This window comes from Zootoca vivipara, chromosome 14, assembly GCF_963506605.1.
Source record: "Zootoca vivipara chromosome 14, rZooViv1.1, whole genome shotgun sequence".
Lineage (NCBI taxonomy): Eukaryota > Metazoa > Chordata > Lepidosauria > Squamata > Lacertidae > Zootoca > Zootoca vivipara.
In genome coordinates, this window is record NC_083289.1 from 16,940,041 (window position 1) to 16,965,251 (window position 25,211).

Genomic DNA, 25,211 nt, shown 5'->3' on the forward strand with positions numbered 1-25,211 from the left:
ATGAGCCCCAAACAGTATGACCAATGGTTGGGGATGATGGAAGCTGTGCAGGGTCATAGGTTCACCACCACTGTGTTATAGCCTTCTTATGGCTGCCATCCATTCATACAAAAATAAGCAATGGTTTGGGGACCAGAGGGACCTTTGGCAATGGGTGGTCCAATTTCCACCAAGAGGGAGAGATTCATTGCACCTCCCTCCCCCACATCACAGGTCAATGTCCCAGCCTGTCCCAGCCATGCCATGTTGGTAGAAAACAAAACATATTGGGGCTCCTTTCACTCACTCAGGGACTTTCGAAGCGCATAGCAAGGTCTTCCATTTTTTGTCTTCCATTTTGCATTTTGGGAAAACTAAGGCAAGCAACCCCAAGCCTAGTGATTTCTTACAGGCACAGGAGCACGGATGGAGCCCCCCCGTCCACAAAGCCTGATTTTTTTAATGGAGGAAGTAGATCCACGTTCACATTTATTTGCATGGGCAGATCTTCCTCCTCCACTGAAGTGAATGGTGTGGGTCTCTGCAGGCCGGGGAGCTCCATGCGTGCCTTGAAGTAAACACAGAGCTCGACATTGAGACAATAAATTGGTGAACACTTGGGTCACGTAACCATTTCAAGTCCAATCTGAGCTGGTGGGGAGAGAAGGGAACCAATGGTTTCAAAGAGAGCTGTAGGATTACAAAGCTGAAAATGAAGCTTTGAAACACTTATAAATACTTGAGCCAATCTGTCCAGCGAAACCTTACATCAGTTCAAAGAAATATTATGTTGAAAGTAAAAGTGAACTCCATGCTATTTTTTAACTGCCCCAAGATAACCCAGATAAGAAATTCAGTGATTAAGCAGTATCAAAATAGCTCAAATGAAAAATAAATTATGCAATATGAAAAGTCAAATTCTGCAACATGCATAAATTATACAACTGAGTAGATTTTATTTATATTTTAGTTGCATAATCCATTCTAGTTTTGCAGATCACTGGGAAGGGACAGGAAATTATGGAAAGTGGTGAAACTCCAGGCAATCTAAGCAAGACTGGAAATCTTTATCTCATCACCCCTTCAGCTTGCAAGGTTTATTCAGGCGTTGCCCTTTCTCAGGAAGCACAATTCTGCACCTAATCACACATTTTGCGCTGTTTGTGCCATCACACAAAATGGGCACGTGCCCAGAGCCACGCAGATTATGATGTTCAAACTTGTATCTTGTTAATAAATGTGTTGGATTGTAAGTTCTTTGCAGGAGAGAGGCAGGACCAATAATATTTTTTTTGGGGGGGGAGTTACTCTAAAATTGCTAAAACACCTTTTGCATTTTGTTCCAAGAACTTAAGTGAGGGGCAGCTATAAAATGGGGGAGGAAAGGATAAAACGTACTCCAGAATTTCTGCCAGATTTTAAACATAGAATCCTTCCAGGGAGAACAAGAGAGTTCACACAAAAATTTTCTATAAATATATGTTCTGAAGGCATTAAAAACATATATATCACAGAGGGCATTAGCACATTACGCTGAAAGGGTACCTGTGGTGTGTGGAGATGAGAGATGAGTATGGGAGAGAGAGTTGTGAGAGGTATCAGAGAGGTATTAATCCCTTGGTATACCTAAATTTAAACACCCAGAATGCATGGTAGTTACCTCTCACCAAACCCCTTCTGCAGAGCAAGACCGCTTGATTGCATCGATGGCATCCGAGCATTGAGTGATGCCTCAACCAAGGAACAAGTTGGACCACTGGTCCATCAAGCACCACACTATCTAAAATGAGTGGCGATGGCTTTCCAGGGTTCCAAATAGAGATCTCTCAGAGTCCAACCCCCTGGGGAAACAAGCGCTCTGCCACTGGACTACAGCCCTTCCTCTTTACCCTTCCCTCGATAGCAGAGATCTCCCAGAGCCCACCTTCTGAAAGCACAGACACATTTAGATATTGCAGTGACCTCTTTGCTGCAGATCCCAGACACACTGCTCATGGTTCCATACACAGTTTCCTACGCGCTGCCTTTCATGTTAAAATCCTTGTGCCTCCCCAAAATTGCTTATCCGGGTCTAGACAGTGGCGGGAAAGTGATTCGCAAGATGCAAGCAAGAAGAAGCTAGGCCAACTATTCACTTACTGGGTGGCAGTAAGTGAGATCCTGGTCAGCACAGAACACAACTGGCACATCTAACTCTACACCAGGCATGTCAAACCTGCGGCCCTCCAGATGTTTTGGACTACAATTCCCATCTTCCCCAACCACTGGTCCTGCTAGCTAGGGATCATGGGAGTTGTAGGCCAAAACATCTGGAGGGCCGCAGGTTTGACATGCCTGCTCTACACTGTCTACACTGTCTGGTAGCAGCTCTCCAGGATTCCAGACAGGGTTCACTCCCAACTATACCATGAGAATCATAGAATTGGATGGGACCCTGAGGATCATCTACCGTGTTTCTCATATTTTAAGGCATCCCCAAAAAATAAGCCATGACAGGATTTCTAAGGGTTGGTGAAAAATAAGACATACCCCGAAAATAAGCCATGTCGTGTAGCCCCGAGCGAGCGAGAGGCGAAGGCGCGGGACCCAGCAGGAGCTCCCTGCCTGCTTCCCCGAGCCGTCGCGCATCGGGGGACAGAGCCGAAGATCGGCGGGCGCTCCTTGCTGGGCTTGACAAGCCCGGCAAACAGCGCCCGCCGATCTTCGGACCTGTCCTGTGTGACAGGCGGGGGTGGGGGGGGGAAGCGGAGATCGTTCTCCGCTCTCCCCCCACCCCCGCCTGTCACCGAAGATCGGCGGGCGCTGTTTGCTGGGCTTGACAAGCCCGGCAAACAGCGCCCGCCGATCTTCGGCCCTGTGCTGTGTGACAGGCGGGGGTGGGGGAGAAGCGGAGATCGTGCTCCGCTCTCCCCCCACCCCCGCCTGTCACCGAAGATCGGCGGGCGCTCCTAGCTGGGCTTGACAAGCCCGGCAAACAGCGCCCGCCGACCTGTGCTGTGTGACAGGCGGGGGTGGGGGGGAAGCGGAGATCGTTCTCCGTTCTCCGCCCACCCCCGCCTGTCACCGAAGATCGGCGGGCGCTGTTTGCTGGGCTTGACAAGCCCGGCAAACAGCGCCCGCCGATCTTTGGACCTGTCCTGTGTGACAGGCGGGGGTGGGGGGGAAGCGGAGATCGTTCTCCGCTCTCCCCCCACCCCCGCCTGTCACCGAAGATCGGCGGGCGCTGTTTGCTGGGCTTGACAAGCCCGGCAAACAGCGCCCGCCGATCTTCGGACCTGTCCTGTGTGACAGGCGGGGGTGGGGGGGGAAGCGGAGATCGTTCTCCGCTCTCCCCCCACCCCCGCCTGTCACCAAAGATCGGCGGGCGCTCCTTGCTGGGCTTGACAAGCCCGGCAAACAGCGCCCGCCGATCTTCGGACCTGTCCTGTGTGACAGGCGGGGGTGGCGGGGAAGCGGAGATCGTTCTCCGCTCTCCCCCCATCCCCGCCTGTCACCGAAGATCGGCGGGCGCTCCTAGCTGGGCTTGACAAGCCCGGCAAACAGCGCCCGCCGATCTTCGGACCTGTCCTGTGTGACAGGCGGGGGTGGGGGGGAAGCGGAGGTCGTTCTCCGCTCTCCCCCCACCCCCGCCTGTCACTGAAGATCGGCGGGCGCTGTTTGCTGGGCTTGACAAGCCCGGCAAACAGCGCCCGCCGATCTTCGGCCCTGTGCTGTGTGACAGGCGGGGGTGGGGGAGAAGCGGAGATCGTGCTCCGCTCTCCCCCCACCCCCGCCTGTCACCGAAGATCGGCGGGCGCTCCTAGCTGGGCTTGACAAGCCCGGCAAACAGCGCCCGCCGACCTGTGCTGTGTGACAGGCGGGGGTGGGGGGGAAGCGGAGATCGTTCTCCGTTCTCCGCCCACCCCCGCCTGTCACCGAAGATCGGCGGGCGCTGTTTGCTGGGCTTGACAAGCCCGGCAAACAGCGCCCGCCGATCTTCGGACCTGTCCTGTGTGACAGGCGGGGGTGGGGGGGAAGCGGAGATCGTTCTCCGCTCTCCCCCCACCCCCGCCTGTCACCGAAGATCGGCGGGCGCTGTTTGCTGGGCTTGACAAGCCCGGCAAACAGCGCCCGCCGATCTTCGGACCTGTCCTGTGTGACAGGCGGGGGTGGGGGGGAAAGCGGAGATCGTTCTCCGCTCTCCCCCCACCCCCGCCTGTCACCAAAGATCGACGGGCGCTCCTTGCTGGGCTTGACAAGCCCGGCAAACAGCGCCCGCCGATCTTCGGACCTGTCCTGTGTGACAGGCGGGGGTGGGGGGGGAAGCGGAGATCGTGCTCCGCTCTCCCCCCACCCCCGCCTGTCACCAAAGATCGACGGGCGCTGTTTGCTGGGCTTGACAAGCCCGGCAAACAGCGCCCGCCGATCTTCGGACCTGTCCTGTGTGACAGGCGGGGGTGGGGGGGAAGCGGAGATCGTGCTCCGCTCTCCCCCCACCCCCGCCTGTCACCAAAGATCGGCGGGCGCTGTTTGCTGGGCTTGACAAGCCCGGCAAACAGCGCCCGCCGACCTGTGCTGTGTGACAGGCGGGGGTGGGGGAGAAGCGGAGATCGTTCTCCGCTCTCCCCCCATCCCCGCCTGTCACCGAAGATCGGCGGGCGCTCCTAGCTGGGCTTGACAAGCCCGGCAAACAGCGCCCGCCGACCTGTGCTGTGTGACAGGCGGGGGTGGGGGGGAAGCGGAGATCGTTCTCCGCTCTCCGCCCACCCCCGCCTGTCACCGAAGATCGGCGGGCGCTGTTTGCTGGGCTTGACAAGCCCGGCAAACAGCGCCCGCCGATCTTCGGACCTGTCCTGTGTGACAGGCGGGGGTGGGGGAGAAGCGGAGATCGTTCTCCGCTCTCCCCCCATCCCCGCCTGTCACCGAAGATCGGCGAGCGCTCCTAGGTGGGCTTGACAAGCCCGGCAAACAGCGCCCGCCGACCTGTGCTGTGTGACAGGCGGGGGTGGGGTGGAAGCGGAGATCGTTCTCCGCTCTCCGCCCACCCCTGCCTGTCACCGAAGATCGGCGGGCGCTGTTTGCTGGGCTTGACAAGCCCGGCAAACAGCGCCCGCGTGCACTTTATTAAAAAATAAGACATCCCTCAAAAATAAGCCATGTCGTGTTTTTTTGAAGAAAAAATTAATATAAGACATGACTTATAATATGAGAAACACGGTAGTCCAACCCCCTGGAATGCAGCTGTCCCATACGGGGATCAAACTTGCAACCTTTGCATTATCAGCACCATGCTCTAACCAACTGAGCTACCAGGAACTGAACCATGGGACTTTCTGCATGCATAGCAGTTGTTCTACAACTAATCTTCAGACCTTTCCCAACTGTCCCCCTATTTATCCCAGCTTTTAAAAATCCATTATTTTCTGACTGTATACTACAATTATTAACCTTCCAATATATGCTCTGGCAGTTATCTGTGTTGCTAGATGAGTTTTTAGCTTGTTTTTGTTCACAACTTCATTTTTAATTGAAAAGCTTGGTTCTCTTATAAGACAGGGTTCTCCCTCACTGTTCTCTCAACGCCTACCTTGAGTATTTTCCCTTATCCCCAGATATTTGATCATCATACCTATAAAAGAAAAAAAAACAACATAATAAAGAAATAGGGTTACAGAGGACAAGCATGACAAAGATATCACAATGTACTCACGTTCAGCCAGATGGGCGGAGTATAAATCATAAATTTATTATTATAAATCTGGCAATCTTGCAATTGTCTTGCTTCAAAATGTAATGGCAAACCATAGTTTAGCGTTGTGTGCACAGTCTCAGATTCACACACTCCTTCCTCTAGTGCAACCATGAAATGTAAATTGGCAGATTCGTTTCCACTTTTAAACTAACCACAGTTCCCTGTTACGTCGAAACGTGGAGAACTGTGGTTAATTTAAACCAGAGGTAGCCGACATAGTGCTCTATCGGACCACAATAGGCATTAGACCCAGCCAGCATGAGCCACAGGTCGAAGGTGATGCTAATTGTAGTTTAAGAACATCTGGATGGCACAAATTGGATTCCCTTAGTTTAAACTATGGTTAGTGAATAGGCTAGGGCTATCAGCCAGCTTGCTTGAATGAACCACAGTTTAAATCAACCACAGCTTTGATGTAATGGGGAACTGTGGTTAGCTTAAAAGTAGTTGTGGTTGTTTTTCATCTCCTCCTTGCAGCTGTACCGAAGGGAATGTGGCACCACTTGGTTTGCCGTGGCTTGTGCAAGCAACACTGAAACTATGTTATAATATTTCATCTGAAAAGGCCCAGGTGCCATTTTAGGACACTTTCCATTGTCACACACATCTGACTGTGGTTCGCATTAAGTAACACCATATACGTTTCCGAGCACAATTCAAAGTGTTGGTGCTGACCTTTAAAGCCCTAAACGGTCTCGGTCCAGTATACCTGAAGGAGCGTCTCCACCCCCATCGTTCTGCCCGGACACTGAGGTCCAGCGCCGAGGGCCTTCTGGCGGTTCCCTCACTACGAGAAGCCAAGTTACAGGGAACCAGGCAGAGGGCCTTCTCGGTAGTGGCACCCACCCTGTGCCCTCCCACCAGAGGTCAAAGAGAACAACAATTACCAGACCTTTAGAAGGCATCTCAAGGCAGCCCTGTTTAGGGAAGCTTTTAATGTTTGATGGATTTCTGTTTTTTAATATTTTGTTGGAAGCCACCCAGAGTGGCTGGGGGAATCCGGCCAGATGGGCGGGGTATAAATAAATAAATTATTATTATTATTAGTGATTTTTTCAACATACAAAAGTTATCCATAGCCCCTTTTATTAAAAAGAAAACAAAAGCCATATGGCTTTAAATACATTTCGAATTTTGCCATGATGCTGCAATTAGACTCACTGAGCAATGCAAAAACTTGAGCCTAAAAAATAGCAGTCAAGAGGTTGTTAACGCTGCATGCAGCTGATGGATCTAAGAGCTCCCGGGAAGCTGTTAAGATAAATGCTACTTTGTCATTCCATTCATTTCCAGAGAAACTGCTGTCTCAGGTTGTGCGATGACAGTGCAGTAAAATTGCAGTAATAAAAGCTTACAAAGTTTGACATATTACAGAAGACAACCCCTGGTCATTCTGATTTACTTTCAATACACTGCAGCACTGTAGGTTGCCAAAGCATAGGAAAATTATTCTAGTATCCAAATAAACCTACTACATTGAGCTATTCTGTCTTGAAATTGGAGAGGCATAAAATTCTCTAATGAAATAAAAAATAGGGATGTGATGCTGAATGGATGATTACAGTGGTACCTCGGTTTATGAACTTAATCCGTTTCGGAAGTCCGTTCTTAAACCAAAACCGTTCTTAAACCAAGGCATGCTTTTCCTAACGAGGCTTCCCTCCGTTGGTGCCCTTCCACTGTTCGGATTCCGTTTTTAGACCGAGGTAAAGTTCTCAAACTGTGACACTATTTCCGGTTTTGCAGAATTTGTAAACCAAATCGTTCTTAAACCAGGCTGTTCTTAAACCGAGGTACCACTGAAATCGTTTTTACTAGTAAGTTTTAAAAAAATGATTTGAAAGATGAAAACATTGCCAGCGGACATTAACAATGAGAATACTCCATTAATTCTAATTCAAAAATAAGATTGATATAAGCAGTCCTTATGTCCAAAGAGATGCCTAAATGAGATTAACGATTATAAGCTGTGTTGTAGTAATAATAATAATAATAATAATAATAATAATAATAATAATTTATAATTTATACCCCACCCATCTGGCTGAGTTTCCCCAGCCACTCTGGGCGGCTTCCAACAAAAGATTTAAATTCATCAAATATTAAAAACTTCCCTAAACAGGGCTGCCTTCAGATGTCTTCTAAAAATCAGATAGTTGTTGATTTCTTTGACATCTGATGGGAGGGCAGTGAGATCATTTGACCACTGAGTGGGTGGTGTTTGATCTCCCAGCCTTGTAAAATAAGGCCACATTTACACCATAAATTTAAAGAGTGATGATACTGCTTTAAACAGCCATGGCCTCCTTGAAAGAATTATGTGAGCTATAGTTTGTTAAGGATGCTGAGAGTTGTTAAGACGCCCCTCCCATCCCCCTCACAGAGCTACAATTCCCTGAGTTCCATATGAAGAGGGGTTGATTGTTAAACCACCCTGGGAACCGTAGCTCTTTGCTAGGAAGAGAGATTCCCTAACAACCCTAACAACAAACTACATCTCCCAGAATTCCTTGGGAGGGGGCATGATTGTTTAAAGTGGTGTCATAGCCGCCATAAGGTGTTCCCAAAGTTAAAAATGATTTATAAAAAGTACTCCCTCGGAAGAGGCACATCCTGGGCCTACGTATGAGGGAAATGGGAATGTCACTTTTAAGGGAATGCCTGCCATAAAACACGAGTGCATCATCTCAAAATCTTCAGCCTGTGAGCCTGCATCCAGAATCTGTGTTAATTTTTAAAAGTTGTCAAACCTCAAGCGGTGTTTCAATTACAATACCACAGGGCACACTTTTGGCTTCAGAATTATCTGGAATATAGGGAGACTCAGACAGACTATTAGTTCATCCAGCTACGATCATCCGCATGGCACAACAGGTGATCTATCACTGAAGCATTGTTTTCTCACATGTAGAACTGATGGATTAAATCTCATATGCCTGCCTGGCGACGACATCTTCAATTGCAAGCCCTATTATTAAGTGTAAAAAAATTCAGCAACAACCCTGACAGGCTATAATCCAAGTTTGTTTGCTACCTCCACTAACACGTCCCTTTTGGGAACCCTTCAAGAAAAACAAGCTCACCTTGAAAATTTGCTGGGTCCTTCACCATCTTCATCATCAAACTCCATCCTGGGGGGGGGGGGGAGAAAAAATGGTAAGTTTTCTGAATGAGTCTTTCTGATTTAAAGAAACAACGGCTTCAATGTGGCCTGGTTTCTGGTTTTTGATATTGAAAAACCCTTCTCCCCCTTTTTTTCTATTTGCTAGTGCTGCTTCCTTAAGAAAAGGAAGGAAGGAAAGATTTGATTATCCAAATGCCACATTTTAATGAACTAATTCGAAACGGATACTGCATGGCCATGAAAAGGAATCATTCTACCTCAGCCCAGTTTCCAAAACAGGATTCTAAGACCATCTATGACACGGGTGTCAAGCACAAGGCCCGCGGGCCAAATGCGGCCCGCCAGACCTCGTCATGTGGCCCGCTTGCCGCTTTCCCTCCTCCTGCTGCTTGCTGCAGAGGCGCTTCCCTGCAATGCCTGCAATGCCCTGCAGGGGGCGTAGGGCCGCGCAGGCGGGGAAGCGGTGGAACCTGAGCGCGCGCGCCCAGCTCCTTCCGAGTCGACGAGCTGCAGCAGCGGCGGTGGCGCCCCGACTGAGGCGCGGCTTCACGAGGCTCTCCCGTTGCTGCCTGCTCGCCCCTCCCTCTCTCCTTACGCGTCCACGCCGGGGATTGGCTGGCGTCCGCCTTGTCCCAGAATGCAGTGCATGGCGCATCATTGAAGAGAGAACGCGGCCAAAGTTTTGATGGTGAGGGCAGCGGCAAGCGGCACGGGCAGGCTGGGCAGCCGAGGGCGCGGCAGGGAGCCCCAAGTTTATCCCTCTGGGCGGCTAGCGGGAGAGACGCCACGAGTACCCATTATTCTTCCTAGGGGGAAGGCTCCCTTGCGGGCTGCTTCCTCGGGGAGGGACTCCGCGGGGCTGCGCCTCCCTCCGCACGGTGCCGTGGAAATCTTGCCGCTACCCTCTTTTCCCCTCCGAAGCTGCAGCCCCGGACACACTGACTATGGGAGGTGGGTGGCAGGCCCACAGGATCAGGTCTCAAGCAGGAATCTGAGATACATGAAGTATCGTCTGATTTTTAAGCTAGGGGAGATTTTTGTAAAAATGGGACACAATCCAACAAAAGTTCTGCAGTTCCATACCTCATGGATTTCCATGCTGTTTAATGTGTTTCTCTCTCATTGAAATCAGTGAGATGCAAGTGTCCTTCAGTTTGGCTGGATCATGCTCATATTTTCCTAAAGCATCATTCTTTAATTTTAAGGGCAGCGGTTAATTTTAATGTAATTTATGGTTGTGCTTTTGTAGGATTATTTGTTTGAAATGAGATTACTCTTTTGTAATATTTTATGCATTGGGCAAATTTTTATTCTTTCAATTCTTTTAAAATATCCACAATGTAGATGTTTGTACATTTGAATATCTACTTGCCATTATTCTGACTATGTTTCTGCTTTCAGAGCTAGTTATTACTTACATTATTACAAAAAAACAGTAATAATTGAATGCAGTGACAATAATTTATGATAATAAAGAGTGGACACATAGTCCTACAGATACAACCGGCCCTTTGAGGGTGACCAAACTGCTGATGCGGCCCCCGATGAATTTGAGTTTGACACCCCTGACCTATGACCTTCCCATGTTTCTTTAGTTCCTGCTTCCAACTTGCAACTTCCCAGAAGGAAGGAGGAAGAAACTGCTGAAAAGCTGGTCAGCAGCTCCCACCTGGAGTTTGGCTCTACCTAGACTCTTGGTACGTCCAAGCACATGACCAGTGCAGGCCCCAGAGCATCCTTCTTAGGGAGTTCTGGGCCCTATAATAATAATAATAATTATTATTATTATTATTATTAATTTATACCCCGCCCATCTGGCTGGGTTTCCCCAGCCACTCTGGGCGGCTTCCAACAAATACAAAAATACATTAAAGTATCACAGATTAAAAACTTCCCTAAACAGGGCTGCCTTTAGGTGTTTTCTAAATGTTCATCTCCCTGACCTCCGATGGAAGGGCGTTCCACAGGGCGGGTGCCACTACCGAGAAGGCCCTCTGCCTGGTTCCCTGTAACTCCCGGACCTGAACTCCCAGACCAGTTTCTTTGCCCACAGCTTTCCTCGCAATCTAGTCAATGAACTCTTCTTCTGCTCTCTAGTCACCGTCTGGAATATCTTAACTTTTTGTGGAAGAACTCCAAGAACCCAAAATAAAACTCTGACATCCACATACACTTTTTTTTTATTTTTTTTTGCTGATGTTGCCTCCTATGGATTCTAAAGGGTTTAAGAACAGACATACAGTGGTGCCTCGACTTACAAATTTAATCCGTTCCGAAGGCACCTTCGCAGGTCGAAAAATTCGTAAGTCGAAAAGCGCCATTGGAAACGCGATTTCCCATAGGAATGCATTGGAAACGGAAAAATTCGTAAGTCAAAGCAACCCCATCTAAAAATTCGTAAGTCGAAAAAACCTTATCTAAAACCGCCGCGGTTTCCATTTGGATGTCGAGAAATTTGTAAGCGTGCGGCCATTTGCCCCACTTGTAACTCGAAAAATTCGGTTGTCGAGTCGTTCGTAAGTCGAGGTACCACTGTAACTCCCAGAATGCTGTGCGGTTTATAACTGCAGGGAAACATTTGCAGCCATATGGAGATCAGAATCCATAACCCGCCGTTGCCAAGGCAAGATATGAGCGAGGAACGCTTAGGCCAGCCTCTAGGTGCTTTAGAAATATAAATCCCTCCCTGGAAAATGAAGATGACGGACTTTATGGAACTTGCCGAACTGACTGGAAGACTCCGCGACCAGAAAGAAGAGACGGTGGAAGAAGATTGGAAGAAATCTAAATGATATTTGAAAAAATATTGTAATATTTGAAAATCTGGAATATGTTTGGAAGCTGTTATAGGCTTTCGGTGTGGAAGTAGGAATTTTGTTTAGCATTTTAGTATATTAGGAGGTTTAAAAAGAGAAATTTTTGATAAGGATATAATGTTGATTATGGTTTAATTTTTTTAATTTAGGTTAACTGCTAAAGAGGATTAAAATTGAAATTCAGTTAGGGGGGGGGGACTCGAGGAAGTCACCTAATAAACAGGTTAAGTAAAAGGATGAAATGATAAGAATTTTTATGTATTGTTTGTTAGTTTTGTTTTGGTTTTGGCTTGTTGTGTATTTTTGTGTATGATTTTATATGTAGTTATTATAAAATGAATAAAAAAATGGGGGGGGACTATAACTCCCTCCCATCAGCCCCAGTCAGTATAGCTGATAAGAGTCGCAGTCCAAAATGTCTGAGGGCACCAGGTTGGCGAAGGCTGTCTTAAGAATTATGCTACCCTGGTTTATTTTTAAATTCATCATTCATTTTAAATTCATATTCTAAATCCCCTTCCCCCCACCCACCAAGGAACTCAAGGCGGTGTACATGGTTCTCCCCCCCCCATTTCATCCTAACAACAACCGTGCAAGGTAGGCTAGGCCAGGGGTCTGCAACCTGAGGCTCCGGAGCCGCATGTGGCTCTTTTACACCTTTGCTGCGGCTCCGGAGCGGATACGAGGGGAGGAGGCGTTCGAGCCATGCACCGTCTGAGCCATGCGGCGGCGCCCGACACGCCCGCCAGACACTCGCGCGGTGCCCGCCGGAGCACACAGCTGCGGCGGCGCGCTGTGCGCCTGTGCCCCGCACGGCGCCCGCCGGAGTCCACAACTCCGCTGTGCGCGTGCGCTGTGCAAAAAGGACGCAAGGTGATGTTAGCAGCCTGGGGAGCGTGGTCGGCCCCATCCCTGCATCAGCCCCTCCCCACCGCATTTCTGCAGCCAATAGGCTCACGGGGGGGGGGCGGGGGCGGAGTTATTTATTTTTTTAAACGGGCGCGCTTCTTCCCGCCCAGCAGCAGAAAAGGCTTGCGGGCTCGGAGCGCGTGTTTGCTGCTGCTGCTCCTGCCTGCGGCCTGCCTGTGGCCTCCTGCCGGCCTGGTCAGGAGATTGAGGTAGATGTATTAATCAATGGGTTGATTCAATATGAGGAAATTTTATAAGTTCACTTGATGGGAGCAACACACATGAAACCATACAGGTGTCCTAATAAGGGAGTCAGAGTTTTGCCCATTCCCAGTAATCAAGGCAGCCCAAACTCAAAGTTATTTTTATAATGACGAGGATGACATTAGGCCCTCATTATTAATTATTGTTTACATCAGGCACTGATTTATGGTACACTGGGGCCCTGATTAATTTTCTATGGCATTTTGGGGGATTTATTATTGGGCATAGCAAATTTTGCTATGGGGCCCTCTGATTTCTAATTACGTCCCTGTTTTGCGGCTCCCAGTTTATTTTTTTTCTTCGGAAATGGGTCCAAGTGGCTCTTTTTGTCTTAAAGGTTGCAGACCCCTGGGCTAGGCTAAGAAAAGCTTCATGGCTGAGCTGGGATTTGCACCCTGGTCTCCTGTTCCTAGTCCAACACGCTGTTACCACACAATGATTTATATTGCCTTTAAGCACTTGAAACTTCAACTAGATCATGCTCACAGTTTGCAATTCCATCATTTATATTTTCCTTGACAGAGAGAGAAAATGACACTCTGCATCAAATGAAACTCTTTCAAAAAAAAGCCTTTTAATTCCTCGGTGGGGCCTGTGACTGTATGTATATTGGTGAAGAAACAGTGACATCCAGTGGCCAGTTTGGCAAACTGAAAAGTGAAATTGGTTTCGCACATGAACCAACCCAATATAATGTTAAGTCAAACCGCTTCTTTCAACCATCATATTCACAGCATCGTTTATTTTCATCTTCAATATCCTCCTCACCTCAATTATATTTCACTGTATGTCATTTATTTACCATGAAGAATCTAGACCTATCCATTTATATTTCCTCAGCAAAACACAAGATGGGAAGGTTTAGTGCAAAATAAATAAATAAAATGCATGTATAATGCATTTTAAGACTTTTGATGCTTCTTCCATAAAGAACAAGCACAGAGAGTGGTGAGCAAATGGCCTCTTGAAATTCAGTTCTCTAATTGGGGAAATGTGCAGTTCTCTACATTTTGTGATGCAATTCTCCAGCCATAAAATGTGTGTTTAAAAAGTGCGTATCGGGGGGAAAGTGTGTGCCTAAGATTTCTATTTTACCAAGGAAAACCAAAACAAAAATGGATTAAATTGGGAGAAACTGCTTGCAATAAAGGCATACAAGAACGTGTGTTTTAGGAGAAATGTTAGAAATTAGGAGACAATATTTCATAAGGGGTTTTCTCTCTCTATTATAATTTTTTAAAAGTGTCATCACACTGTAGTTCACATGGCTACCAATAGGTGGCTATCCCAACTACAGAGTGAAGACAGAACAGCAGCCTGGTGAATGGGAAAGTGGCGTGGGTGGCGGGGAGTCCATGCGACCTGCTGAGGAAAAAGCGATGTTTAGAAATCAGAACTGTTGGGTTGGAAGGGACCGTGAGGGTCTTCTAGTCCAACTCCCTGCAGAAATCTTTTGCCCAACGTAGGGCTTGAACCCATAACCCTGAGATTAAGGGTCTACTGACTGCACTATCCCAGTAGTTTAAATGAGGGTAGAAGGAGAGTTCTCCTTCTCCGTTCTCTGCTCTCTGAGCTCCCCTCTCTCAATTAGATGTTTCTGGAGTGGCAATTTAAGGAGGGTGCAAAGCACCCTCCTAACCCCCTCAGGGTTGTAAGTCACTTTGTGTTGCCTTTGGCAAGAAAAAGCAACTAATAAATTTCATAAATAAATAAAACCGAATAAGCAGTTCACACGGATTACAATCATGCAATCGCAAACTAAAAACCAAATGAATATAACATCAAAACACAATACAATCCCAACAATGTGCTAAAACAAATCACTGAAACAGAATACTGAGCAGGGCAATCTAAAAGCTTTTAAAAGTCATATTTACATTCAAGTGGTGCCTTGGTTTAAAAACAGCTTAGTTTATGAACAACTTGGATTAAGAACGCTGCAAACCGATAAGTAGGTGTTTTAGTTTGTGAACTTTGCCTTGGAAGCAGACCCATAGCTGCCAAGTCTCCCGTATTCCCCGGGAAACCCCCGTTTTCCCAGCCGCTCCCAGCTGGAAAAACTTTTTTTTTTCCGGTTTACTTACCGGCCAGGGGAGGCTCCTTCTGCGCACGTCTGGAGTCTCTGGACATGCGCAGAAGTGATTTCTGGTGCGACGGCCATTTTGGAACTGGGCGGAGCTGCTCAGAAGCGACTTTCAATGCTGCTCTGCCCAGTTCCAAAATGGCGGCAGCGCGACTTCCGGTCTGCCGATCCCTTATTTTTCCGGCAGGAACTTGGCAGGTATGAGCAGACCATGTTCCACTTCCTGTTGAGTGTGTTCCATTTGTAAATTGAGTCCCCTGCTGCTATGGGAAAGCACGCCTCGGTTTAAGAACGCTTTGGTTTAAGAACGGACTTCCAGAATGGATTAAGTTCGTAAACCAAGGTACCACTGTATTTTGAGGAACACTTGTACAAGACATAGCAAAGGATTTGAGGCGAGTGGGAAATGTTTCAGGATGCATTATTAGAGGCTGTGCATGTCTTTGCCGAGGTGGAGTTAACCAGCTCTACACCTCATTTTTCCCCTGGGGGATACTGAGTCACACCCCAGAACATACCAAATCTCTAATCCAGATAGATTCTCAAAATTCCATCCCAACAGAAGATATGTTTCCATCAGTGGGGTGTGTTCCATTATGTTTTGAAGACTGGGCTATTAACCTTTAGGATTGTAGTATATGGTGTGTGAAATGCAATTCCTATCTCACTTGACCACATCAGATGAGATCCCCTAGCCAGAGCCAGTAAATTGCACACCACACAACAACAACAGAAGTAATTCTAAGAAGACAAATGGTACCACTGCAGAGAAAGACATTTCTTTTCTTTTGTTTTGTTTTCCAAGGGAATAGAGAGCGAGAGAGAGGCAGGTCCTTTTTTTAAAAAAATGGAACTGTTCAAAATGAAGGAATAATTCTCACTTTCCCATTTCATACATTAATTGCCCATTGCGAAAGGAATGACCAAAAACCAGAGAAATAATTATATTACCGTAATTTGAATTTTCAGTTCCCAGTTGCTAGATGCCTTAAATATAGGGAAAATGCATGCTAAAATTTAAAAAAAGGAAGCAAACAAAGCCTTTTGGATTGCAGCAATATATACTTTCCTGGGAGCAAACCCCGTTGAACTCAATGGGACTACTTCCAATTAAGCATGTACAGGATTAACAGTAAACTGATGCAAAGATGAGAGGCATGTATTATAAAGTTCTCTTCGATACCATGTGAGAGGGCAGGAAAAACTTGTTTAAAATGTCACTAGAGTGACATTTAAGGAAAGAGTTCCATCTCTTAGTACACAGTCCGGGCCAGTTCCATCTCTAGGCTGCAGGTGGAGACTTGCACATTTGAAAGCTTCCCCATGAAAACACTCTTCCTACAGATAGATTGGGAGGAGAGAGGGAAGCCAGGACTGCCTGGATGATGTCATGTCTCTGAGTGAATGTACAGAATAAGATGAGAATCTAGGCAATGATTTAAAGCACACAGAGACACCAGGTACCTGACCCTTATGGCATAAAGATGCATCCTTCAATTAGTATGGGAGGACCCTGGTGAAAAGTTCAAAAGATACAGCATTTCCCCATCAGGACTTCAGAGCCTTACATAGCATCTTGCCCCTTGCTAAGAGTGGTAAAACCAGCATAAATGATGCAAATTTCTTTCATCTGCATAGCTTCTCTGTGTTATAGAATGAATGCGTTTTAAAACATTAAAGAATTGTTTGTTTTTGTTAGCCAAGTCTCAGTTATACATACCGCCATAGCTGCCAAGTCTCCCGTATTCCCCGGGAATTCCTAGCTGAAAAAACGGATTTATTTTTTTTCCCCCGGTTTATTCTAGCGTGGCAGCAATTTTGGAACTGGGCAGAGCATGCTCAGAAGCGACTTTTGATGCTGCTCTGCCCAGTTCCAAAATGGATGCAGTGCGACTTCTGGCGCGGCGGCCATTTTGGAACTGGGCAAAGCAGCATCAAAAGTCACTTCTGAGCATGCTCCGCCCAGTTCCAAAATGGCGGCAGCGCTACTTCCGGTCTGCTACTTCCGGCCCGGTCCCTTATTTCTCCGACAGCAACTTGGCAGGTATGACATACCGCACACTATCAAAGTTTTATTCTGGACAGACCAGGCATTTAGCAACAACGACAACCAGGCCAGGGAGGCTGACCAGCACCCCCAGATTCTGAAATACAGCTGGCGAAGCAGAGCAGACAAGGGCTTTGATGTCACTAGCCCTCCTTCTTCCCCTGTATATATTCCTCTACTTCCGAATCTCCCCCTACCACCAGCGGCAGAGCATATGCCTGCGCTGCTCAGGGCGGGCAGGCTCCCGAGGGGGGGCGTGGCACGGAGGGTGCCCTCCCAGGCGCAGGGTAGCCACTTGGGAGCCCGGAGCAGCGTGCGTGCCCGGCAGCTGAGGGCAGAGCGAGCTGCTCACAGGGGCAGAGCGAGCCACCCATGGCGGACATTTGAGGCGCCGCCCACCAGCGACTCCCAATCCTCCCCCAAGCTGTCAAAACGAATGGGGAAGGGGGAATGCTGCCGGCAAAGTGGCGCAGCTCCCCGCCTTACCCCGACACCACGCCTTACCCCGACACCACGGTGCCGTCCCGCCAGGAGGGCACTGCGAGCTGCGCCCGCCTGCTGGCCGGCCGGTCCGCCACGCAGCTGCGCCCACGGCAACTGCGCTGCACCTGCCTGCCCGGCCGCCCGCCGCGCAGCAGCGCCTGTGGCAGCCGCGCTGTGCGCTGCGCCCACCTGCCCACCGTGCTGGGAAACGGGGCATGAGGGCGCCGGAGGGATCCGGCACACCATGGCGCTTAAGACGGCCCTGATAGACACACAGCAGAGAGGAACATCAGGAAGAACACCCACTAGGAGACAAAGAAGACGACAATAAAATATGACTCACACCCCACTTCTCACTGAGGACAAAACCTACGCTCCCCCTCCTGTCTCACACCCAGGAAGAGCAAAGGTCCATGTTTGGACTCTCTGGTCATAGTTAATTTGGCCATATGCCCCATTTCCCCACAAACACATCTGTGCACAAACTGGTCCCTGAAAAAGTGGGTCCGCTCCAATGCAGTGCTAGCCATCGTGTTCTGTGAGCATGAGGATTTCCGCTTGTGCCACAGAACTCCCTTCCTCTGCCTGTGCACCCCCAAAATCTGTTCTGGGTGTTGGGACAACCCTCCAGAGCTAATTTGGGGAACAGGGCCACTTGGATACCTCCCGGTCTAAATGCAGTACTACAATAATAGTGTCTAATAAAGAAGTATAATATCACTACAACATAACTGTTGCATCAAAATTCGTTAGCATAAAAACTCACCAAAATTTAAGAAAAACTACCCAGTAACTTCAGGTCCAAAAGTCGTCCCAAAGTTTATAATATTAGTACCTACCGTGTTTCTCATATTATAAGACATGTCTTATATTTATTTTTTTCTCAAAAAAACACATTATGGCTTATTTTCAAGGGATGTCTTATTTTTTTCCTCCTCCTCCTGCTGCAGCCGGCATTGCTGCTGTGCCTATCACTATGTCTTATTTTCGGGGTATGGCTTATATTCCTTGAATGCTTAAAAATCCTGCTATGGCTTATTTTATGGGTATGTCTTAAAATATGAGAAACAGGGTAGTAACCAAAACTTGATTGTGCCTCAAGCTCAAAGGCCAGAATAGTCTGCCCAGGGTTCCTCTGGAAGCAATATTATACTTTATTTTTTACAAAGTTTATATACCGCTTACTTGACAACAGACTTCTAAGCAGTTTATAAAGAACCATCTGAAATAACCCATTGAAGCGAAACGTTTAAAGCAACATACAAAAAATTAAATATAAATAAAACCAGCCATTTTACGATAATCATACATAGGTTCATGAATTTTAACGGTTCTACCCTGAGTAAAACCTAGCAGAATTAGCCAAATGAGCCAAATATACAAGTCAGTGCTGTTCAGGAAGTGGGAGGTTCTGCAGGAAAGAAACTTTCAGCTTTACTTCAGGCATAAATATCCATAATCTGCACCTTCATAAAGCATATCAAGGTGGTTTGCAATATAGTTAAGCAGTCCATAAATATCCATTTAACACAAAAACATCAATAAAAAAACATCAGCAGATACAGGTTGGTTAAAAAGAGAAAATCGTATTGTGAAGGCCTGTGTAAAAAGTAAGGGTGTTTGTAAGAAAGCAGGGATGGTTCCTGCCGAACATCTATTGGTGGGGAATCCCCAGGGCAGGGCAGGGCAGGGCCTGCCACGCTCAAGGTTTATTAGCCTCATGCAAAGTCAACTTACCCTGAGCGTCTCTTTCCTCCTCTAGCAGGCATGGGCCCGGCCATTCTCACTTGACCAGCTGCCATCGGCGCCACTGGCAACGTCACTGACCCAGGTATGTCCGACGCCATCTCTGCGAGGGAGACAACAAAGAAGGAGACGGCTTAGCAAAATGAGTTTGATGCAGGGGGAGGAGAGTCAAACTCCCAACCCAGCAGCTCCCAATTTCACTCTTCAGCCAACATCATGGTTCCCCTCCCATATATCCAAGTAAGGGGGAACGGTTCATTTTTAAAAGCCTGATGGAACAAAGTGGTTTTCAAGAGCCAATAGAAAATGGCAAAGAAAAGCAGCAAGAGGCTAACTGCGTCTGGGATAAGACCATTAAAGTGGTCATGTTTGTCACTGAACCACCCAAACATGCATATAGACAACAACGGATTTATGCACGTCCAACTGATACTTGTTTGCGCACTTGCGCACGGCACTGAAAGTGACCTGAAAACGTCACTAATAGGGCAGAACAGGGGCCCCACCGATGCACATGGGGGTCCGGAACAGCCCAATGTTATCTTTGCTCTTCAGGCCAATACTCTATAGGATGTCATATAGAGGAGGGTGAAAGGTTGTTTTCTGCTGCTCCAGAGCAATGGATTCAAACTACAAGAAAGAAGATTCCACCTAAACATTAGGAAGAACTTCCTGACAGTAAGAGCTGTTCGACAGTGGAATTTGCTGCCAAGGAGTGTGGTGGAGTCTCCTTCTTTGGAGGTCTTTAAGCAGAGGCTTGACAGCCATCTGTCAGGAATGCTTTGATGGTGTTTCCTGCTTGGCGGGGGTTGGACTGGATGGCCCTTGTGGTCTCTTCCAATTCTATGATTCTATGTTTTATCAGTTCACATCAAACCGCAGTTAAGCTTAACCATGATCCGGTGCAATGTCTGAACTAAACATTAGGAAGAACTTCCTGACAGTAAGAGCTGTTCGACAGTGGAATTTGCTGCCAAGGAGTGTGGTGGAGTCTCCTTCTTTGGAGGTCTTTAAGCAGAGGCTTGACAGCCATCTGTCAGGAATGCTTTGATGGTGTTTCCTGCTTGGCGGGGGTTGCACTGGATGGCCCTTGTGGTCTCTTCCAATTCTATGATTCTATGTTTTATCAGTTCACATCAAACCGCAGTTAAGCTTAACCATGATCCGGTGCAATGTCTGAACTAAGGAAAAGAAGTGTGATATTTCAACACACATCTATGGCAGCTCCATTGTGTCTGGAGAACTCCTTAAAGTCAACTTATATTGTACCCAGTCACCATGCAATGATGGGCATTTTATGTAGTATCATTGCTACTGAATATTACCTGGAGGAAATTTTCCTGGTACATTAGGTTTTATTAGGGGAACTCTTCATCAGCCAAAAGTGCTACAGAGCAGAAAGACTGAAACAATGCATTTTGAGAGGAAATCCAGGAGAGAAACATCTCCTTTTCATGCCCAGGAGGTGCAGTCAAGCTGCAACCGAAGTCTCTAATAAGTCAAATATTTGCAATGCCCTCTATGAGCACAATTCAGAACCAATTACATTGGGTGGAACATTTTCTGCTATTATATTTTCCGCAGAACATTTTACACTTTTAGAAACGCGTTATTTCATAAAGCTCAAGTCAAGTCAAATTGAGCAACTGCAATGGATATATGATACGAGCTAAATAATAATAAAAAAAACAAGGTTGCAACTAACTTTCCCCCCAGGTGGCTCTCCCTAGGAAACATGTTTCTTTATGCACTTGTCTAGGAAGCAGCCCATCTATGCTAAAATTGGCATAGTAAACATTTTTGACGCCTTCATTTTAAACCTTGAAATCTAAAGCCAAGGGAGTGCTCGCTACTGAGCTGTCTTTGATTAATCATGCCTGCCTGCTTCTTCCAACCTGAAAAACAACAACCTGGTTACAGTATTAGAGTCAGAACAAGTAAAAGATTTTACACCAACGTCAAACAACCGTTTAAGATGCTGTCTTGTTCTGAAGCTTTTGACCTTGGATAAAATGGGAAACCTAGGTTAATTGGAGATTTCTGGGTTCAGCTTTTAAAAATTGGGGGGAGAGTACCTTCCTTTTTAGTAAACTATATATAGTGCTACAGTAGGCAATATTGCCAGCTTCTCTTAATTTCAAAGAAAAAAGATGACAGGGGTTCAGGTATGTCAGCTGACACACTACCTTTCCTAGATCCCGGGAGGAGACAGGTGGAAATAATTCCGTATGAAAAGGGCACCTTCTCATGACTTTGTTACGTTCCAATACTCAACTTATAAAAACTGAAAGCAGTGTTAGAAACTCAGGTAACTAAGCTAGGCGCCAAATGGCTCTACGTAAACCAGGGTTACAGTCACCAAAACGGAATGCCTTGCTGCCATTTGGGGGCCAGACAGCTTGAAAGTCATATTTTACAATGCAACTTTTTGGTTCCTGAAATTCATTCCGATTGCGCAGATGTGTTGCTAGTGTGTGAACACAAGCAAGATCCAAAGATCCCCAGGCATGCACCGCCAGATGGTGGAGACGTCAGGCCGCATCCTGGCATCCCAGCATCTTCACTTGGTTGCAAGTGGCCGGTAGCCAAGCGCAAAATGCGCCTGGCGAATTTCAAACCCTGGGGTGAAAGATCGCAGTGCTGCATGCCAAGAGCTCAGGCACAAAATTAAACTTTGCAATTAAGTCCATAATAATTACTAGGCTACAAACAGCCTTAAGTATCCCATTTGTGGCACATTGGCGGCCTTAAGAGCAAAAACTCTCCCACCATTTATGTTTTGGCCTGGTCACCTGGAAATGAATTTCTATTCACCTCAGGTAATCAGGTGTTACAGTACAGAGGCATCAGTGAAATCAAAAAGCTGGATCTTTGATGCGCCCCAGGAAGAATCTTAGGACTTTGTGGATGGCTGCTTACAAGCCTAAATTAATCGGGTTATCAACCCGATCGTATACGTCTTTACTTGGAAGTTCAATGGAATTCCCAGACATGCATGAGATTGCAGCATGTGGATTAAAAAAAATACAAGTTTTAACATCTCTGGCTGCATGCCCTGAATTACCTATTCCTTCCAAACAAGTCTCTATTTCACATGAATGCCAAGGAGATAATATTTCTTAACTTGAATCAGCAGGACATGAAATTATCATTTTTTTAAAAAAAAGTCAGACTAATAATACTGGGTTCTGAGCCTTGGAAATTGAAGGCCTTTTGCCACCAGCAATAGCCAGCAGTTTTATGAAAGAGTTTAATACACAAAGAGTCAAAGAGGGTGGGGGGAGAGAGAGAGAGAGAGTCTTTTAAGCCACCTCAGAACTTGGCAGCAAAGAACTCACTGAAATAAAAGCCTCAAGAGAACATCCACTGTAAAAGATTCTTCCAAAAAGGCTGTAGCTGCCTGAAACCCAGGAGAGCCACTGGCAGTCAGTGCAAACAGTACAGAGCAGGATGCATCCATGGTCTGACTCAGCAGGCAGCTATGTTGCAATTACATCCCACCTTTTATTGCATAGCACTTACCAGCACAATATAAAAACGAATCCTGCAAGTGCAATGGAACGATGAACGGACACAGAGTATTTTTGCATATACCTTTAAAGAAAACCTCAAACCAACAAACACGTTATATAGCAAATTACACCCCCACCCCCTCTCTCGTCACAAATAAATCAGTAAATTCCCCTCAAATACAGACTCAACAACACTACGCAATAGATCCGATCCCTCCCACCCTAATGTCTCCCACCTTTGTAAGACAAGACGTCCTGCAAAACGGCTGTTTGCTTCTTGGAGCCGAACCCTCCTTCAAAAGGAATTCGTAAGAAATGTCAGAAAACCTCTGGGAAGAAATACAACCGCATTGGTATTCCGCTCAGAAAGTGTCATGACAGATCTGTTTACCTTAACTGTGGACCATGATTCAGCTGGTGACAAGCGTCTTGCATACTGATCAATTTATTTGCAAGGCAAAATTAATGCCATTTTCTGCATTAACCACTTGCATTCTGGCGGTGGAGAAAAGCGGGGGGGGGGGGTCTCTATATGCATCAAGCCAGTTTTCCAAAAATGCAGAGACTCGCAAATCGAGTTGCCAGTGTAATTGCACCGAGCCCTCTGGGAAGAGGGACACCCAGTGTCCTACAGTTCTCTAACCAATGGTGCCAACTTAAAAAATATATGGGGGGGCAGGTAAGCCCCACCCCCCACAATCTATCACAAGACGCAGTGCACACACACCATATGAATTGCAATGCTTATCAATTTGGGGGGCCCTGGTCCCCTCAAATGTTTTATGGGGCGGCCAAGGGACATTGGCCCCCCAGGAGTTGGTCTCATATCCAGAAGTCTTTCCAAACAGCACAAGAGAGCGCCCCTTGGTTCTTACTTCCTCCAGACCTTGCACAAATCAGAAATGCCAGAGGACTCAAAGCCGTAAAGGGGGTTGGCGGTGACCACAGAAAATGGCCGTCTAGTAAGCCTGTTGGGAGATTCATTCCGCCTGTGCAGTCATAGGATTGTTTTCTGTCATATGACAGTATGTGTATCTCTCCAGAGGAGAGAGGGAGAGGGAGAGAGGGAGAGAGGGAGAGAGGGAGAGAGGGAGAGAGGGAGAGAGGGAGAGAGAGAGAGAGAGAGAGAGAGAGAGAGAGATGGACTTCACTTTCCCAAGGGATCTGGGTAAAAGTTGTATCCAGCAGATTTGATCTGAACCTTGAAAATGCACATCGTTTCTAATCATTGCCCATACGGTATTTGCCAGGGCTGATAGGAGGTGGATTTCAGCCATATGTCCAAGTGTCCCTATTTTCCAGGGACAGTCCTGGTATTACCGAAGCCATTCAGGTTTCTGATTTGATCCTGGATTGTCTCACATTTCCTTAGGGTGTCCTTATTTTCATCAGAGAAATGTTGGAGGGTATGGTGGGACAGCCCCTATTTTCATCGGAACAATGTTGGAGTGTATGGAGCTATGAGACTCCTCAGCCAAGGAGATAAGTAATTATACAACCTTTAGAAGACATCTAAAGGCAGCCCTGTAGAGGGAAGTTTTTAAATGTTTAATTGTGTTTTTATATATGCTGGAAGCTACCCAGTCAGATAGGTGTGGTAATAAATATGATAATAATAATAATAATAATAATAATAATAATAATAATAATAATAATAATAATAATATAGGATGTCCCTATTTTCATCAGAAAAAATCTTGGGAGGGTATGATATGGGGGTGGTAGCCAACTGAGCTACACTCCAGAGTAGACCTACTGAGGTTAATGGATCTAACCAAGTCATGTTCCTCAATTTCAATGGGTCTACTCTGAGTAACATATAGTTGATCACCACCCACAAGCCACAATGACCATACGATGTATTATGGTTCATCGTACATTTAGAAGCATTTCTGTTCTCCACTCCGCAGCTTTCCATCATGTGATAAAATATGTATTGTTTCATTCATATCCCAAAGAAACTCAAGGTGGTGTGTGTGTGTGTGTCTCCTCCTCTCCATATTATCTTCACAACAATGTGCGAGGTAAGTTAAGTTTCAAGGCCGAGTGGGGAGTTGAACCCTTAGCCTCCAAGGTCCTTGCCCAACACTAATGGCTACACCACACTGGCTCTCATATGCCAATTTAGCCTATTCTTTGGGGCACAACCTTCATTGCATTTGGGGAGAGCGCATTGTTGTTACACTACACATTTTAAAAAACAAAGAACAATACTCTTAAAGGGAGAACAATATTGGGACGCACATGAATATTTTATGGAAAGCTCTCGCTATCTTGCTGGATCAGCAAGCCAAGTGTACCTTGCTTGACACTAGAATAAATGAATCGGCCTTTTATCTGCATCTAAGGCCCTATTCATCAACATAAACAAGCTGAATCAAGCTTCTGAAGTGGAATCTTTGACTGTGTGTGTGTGTGTGTGTGTGTGTATGTGTGAAATGATGATGTAGTATTCCTTACATAGCTTCATTTTGTGATGTGCATATCAAGGCATTTTAGTTCACAAATGCGCACACA

At 46.7% G+C, this 25,211-nt stretch overlaps 1 protein-coding gene across 1 annotated transcript in view; it reads right to left on the reverse strand.

Annotated features, from left to right (window-relative positions):
* ARNT2 (aryl hydrocarbon receptor nuclear translocator 2) overlaps positions 1–25,211 on the reverse strand; it is a 143,915-nt gene that overhangs the window by 97,448 nt on the left and 21,256 nt on the right. The window contains exons 2-3 of the mRNA XM_035131344.2: positions 19,174–19,285; positions 8,794–8,841 (exon numbers count right to left, since the gene is read on the reverse strand). Coding sequence (XP_034987235.1) covers positions 8,794–8,841; positions 19,174–19,285 — 160 coding nt within the window. The remainder of the gene's footprint in view (positions 1–8,793; positions 8,842–19,173; positions 19,286–25,211) is intronic.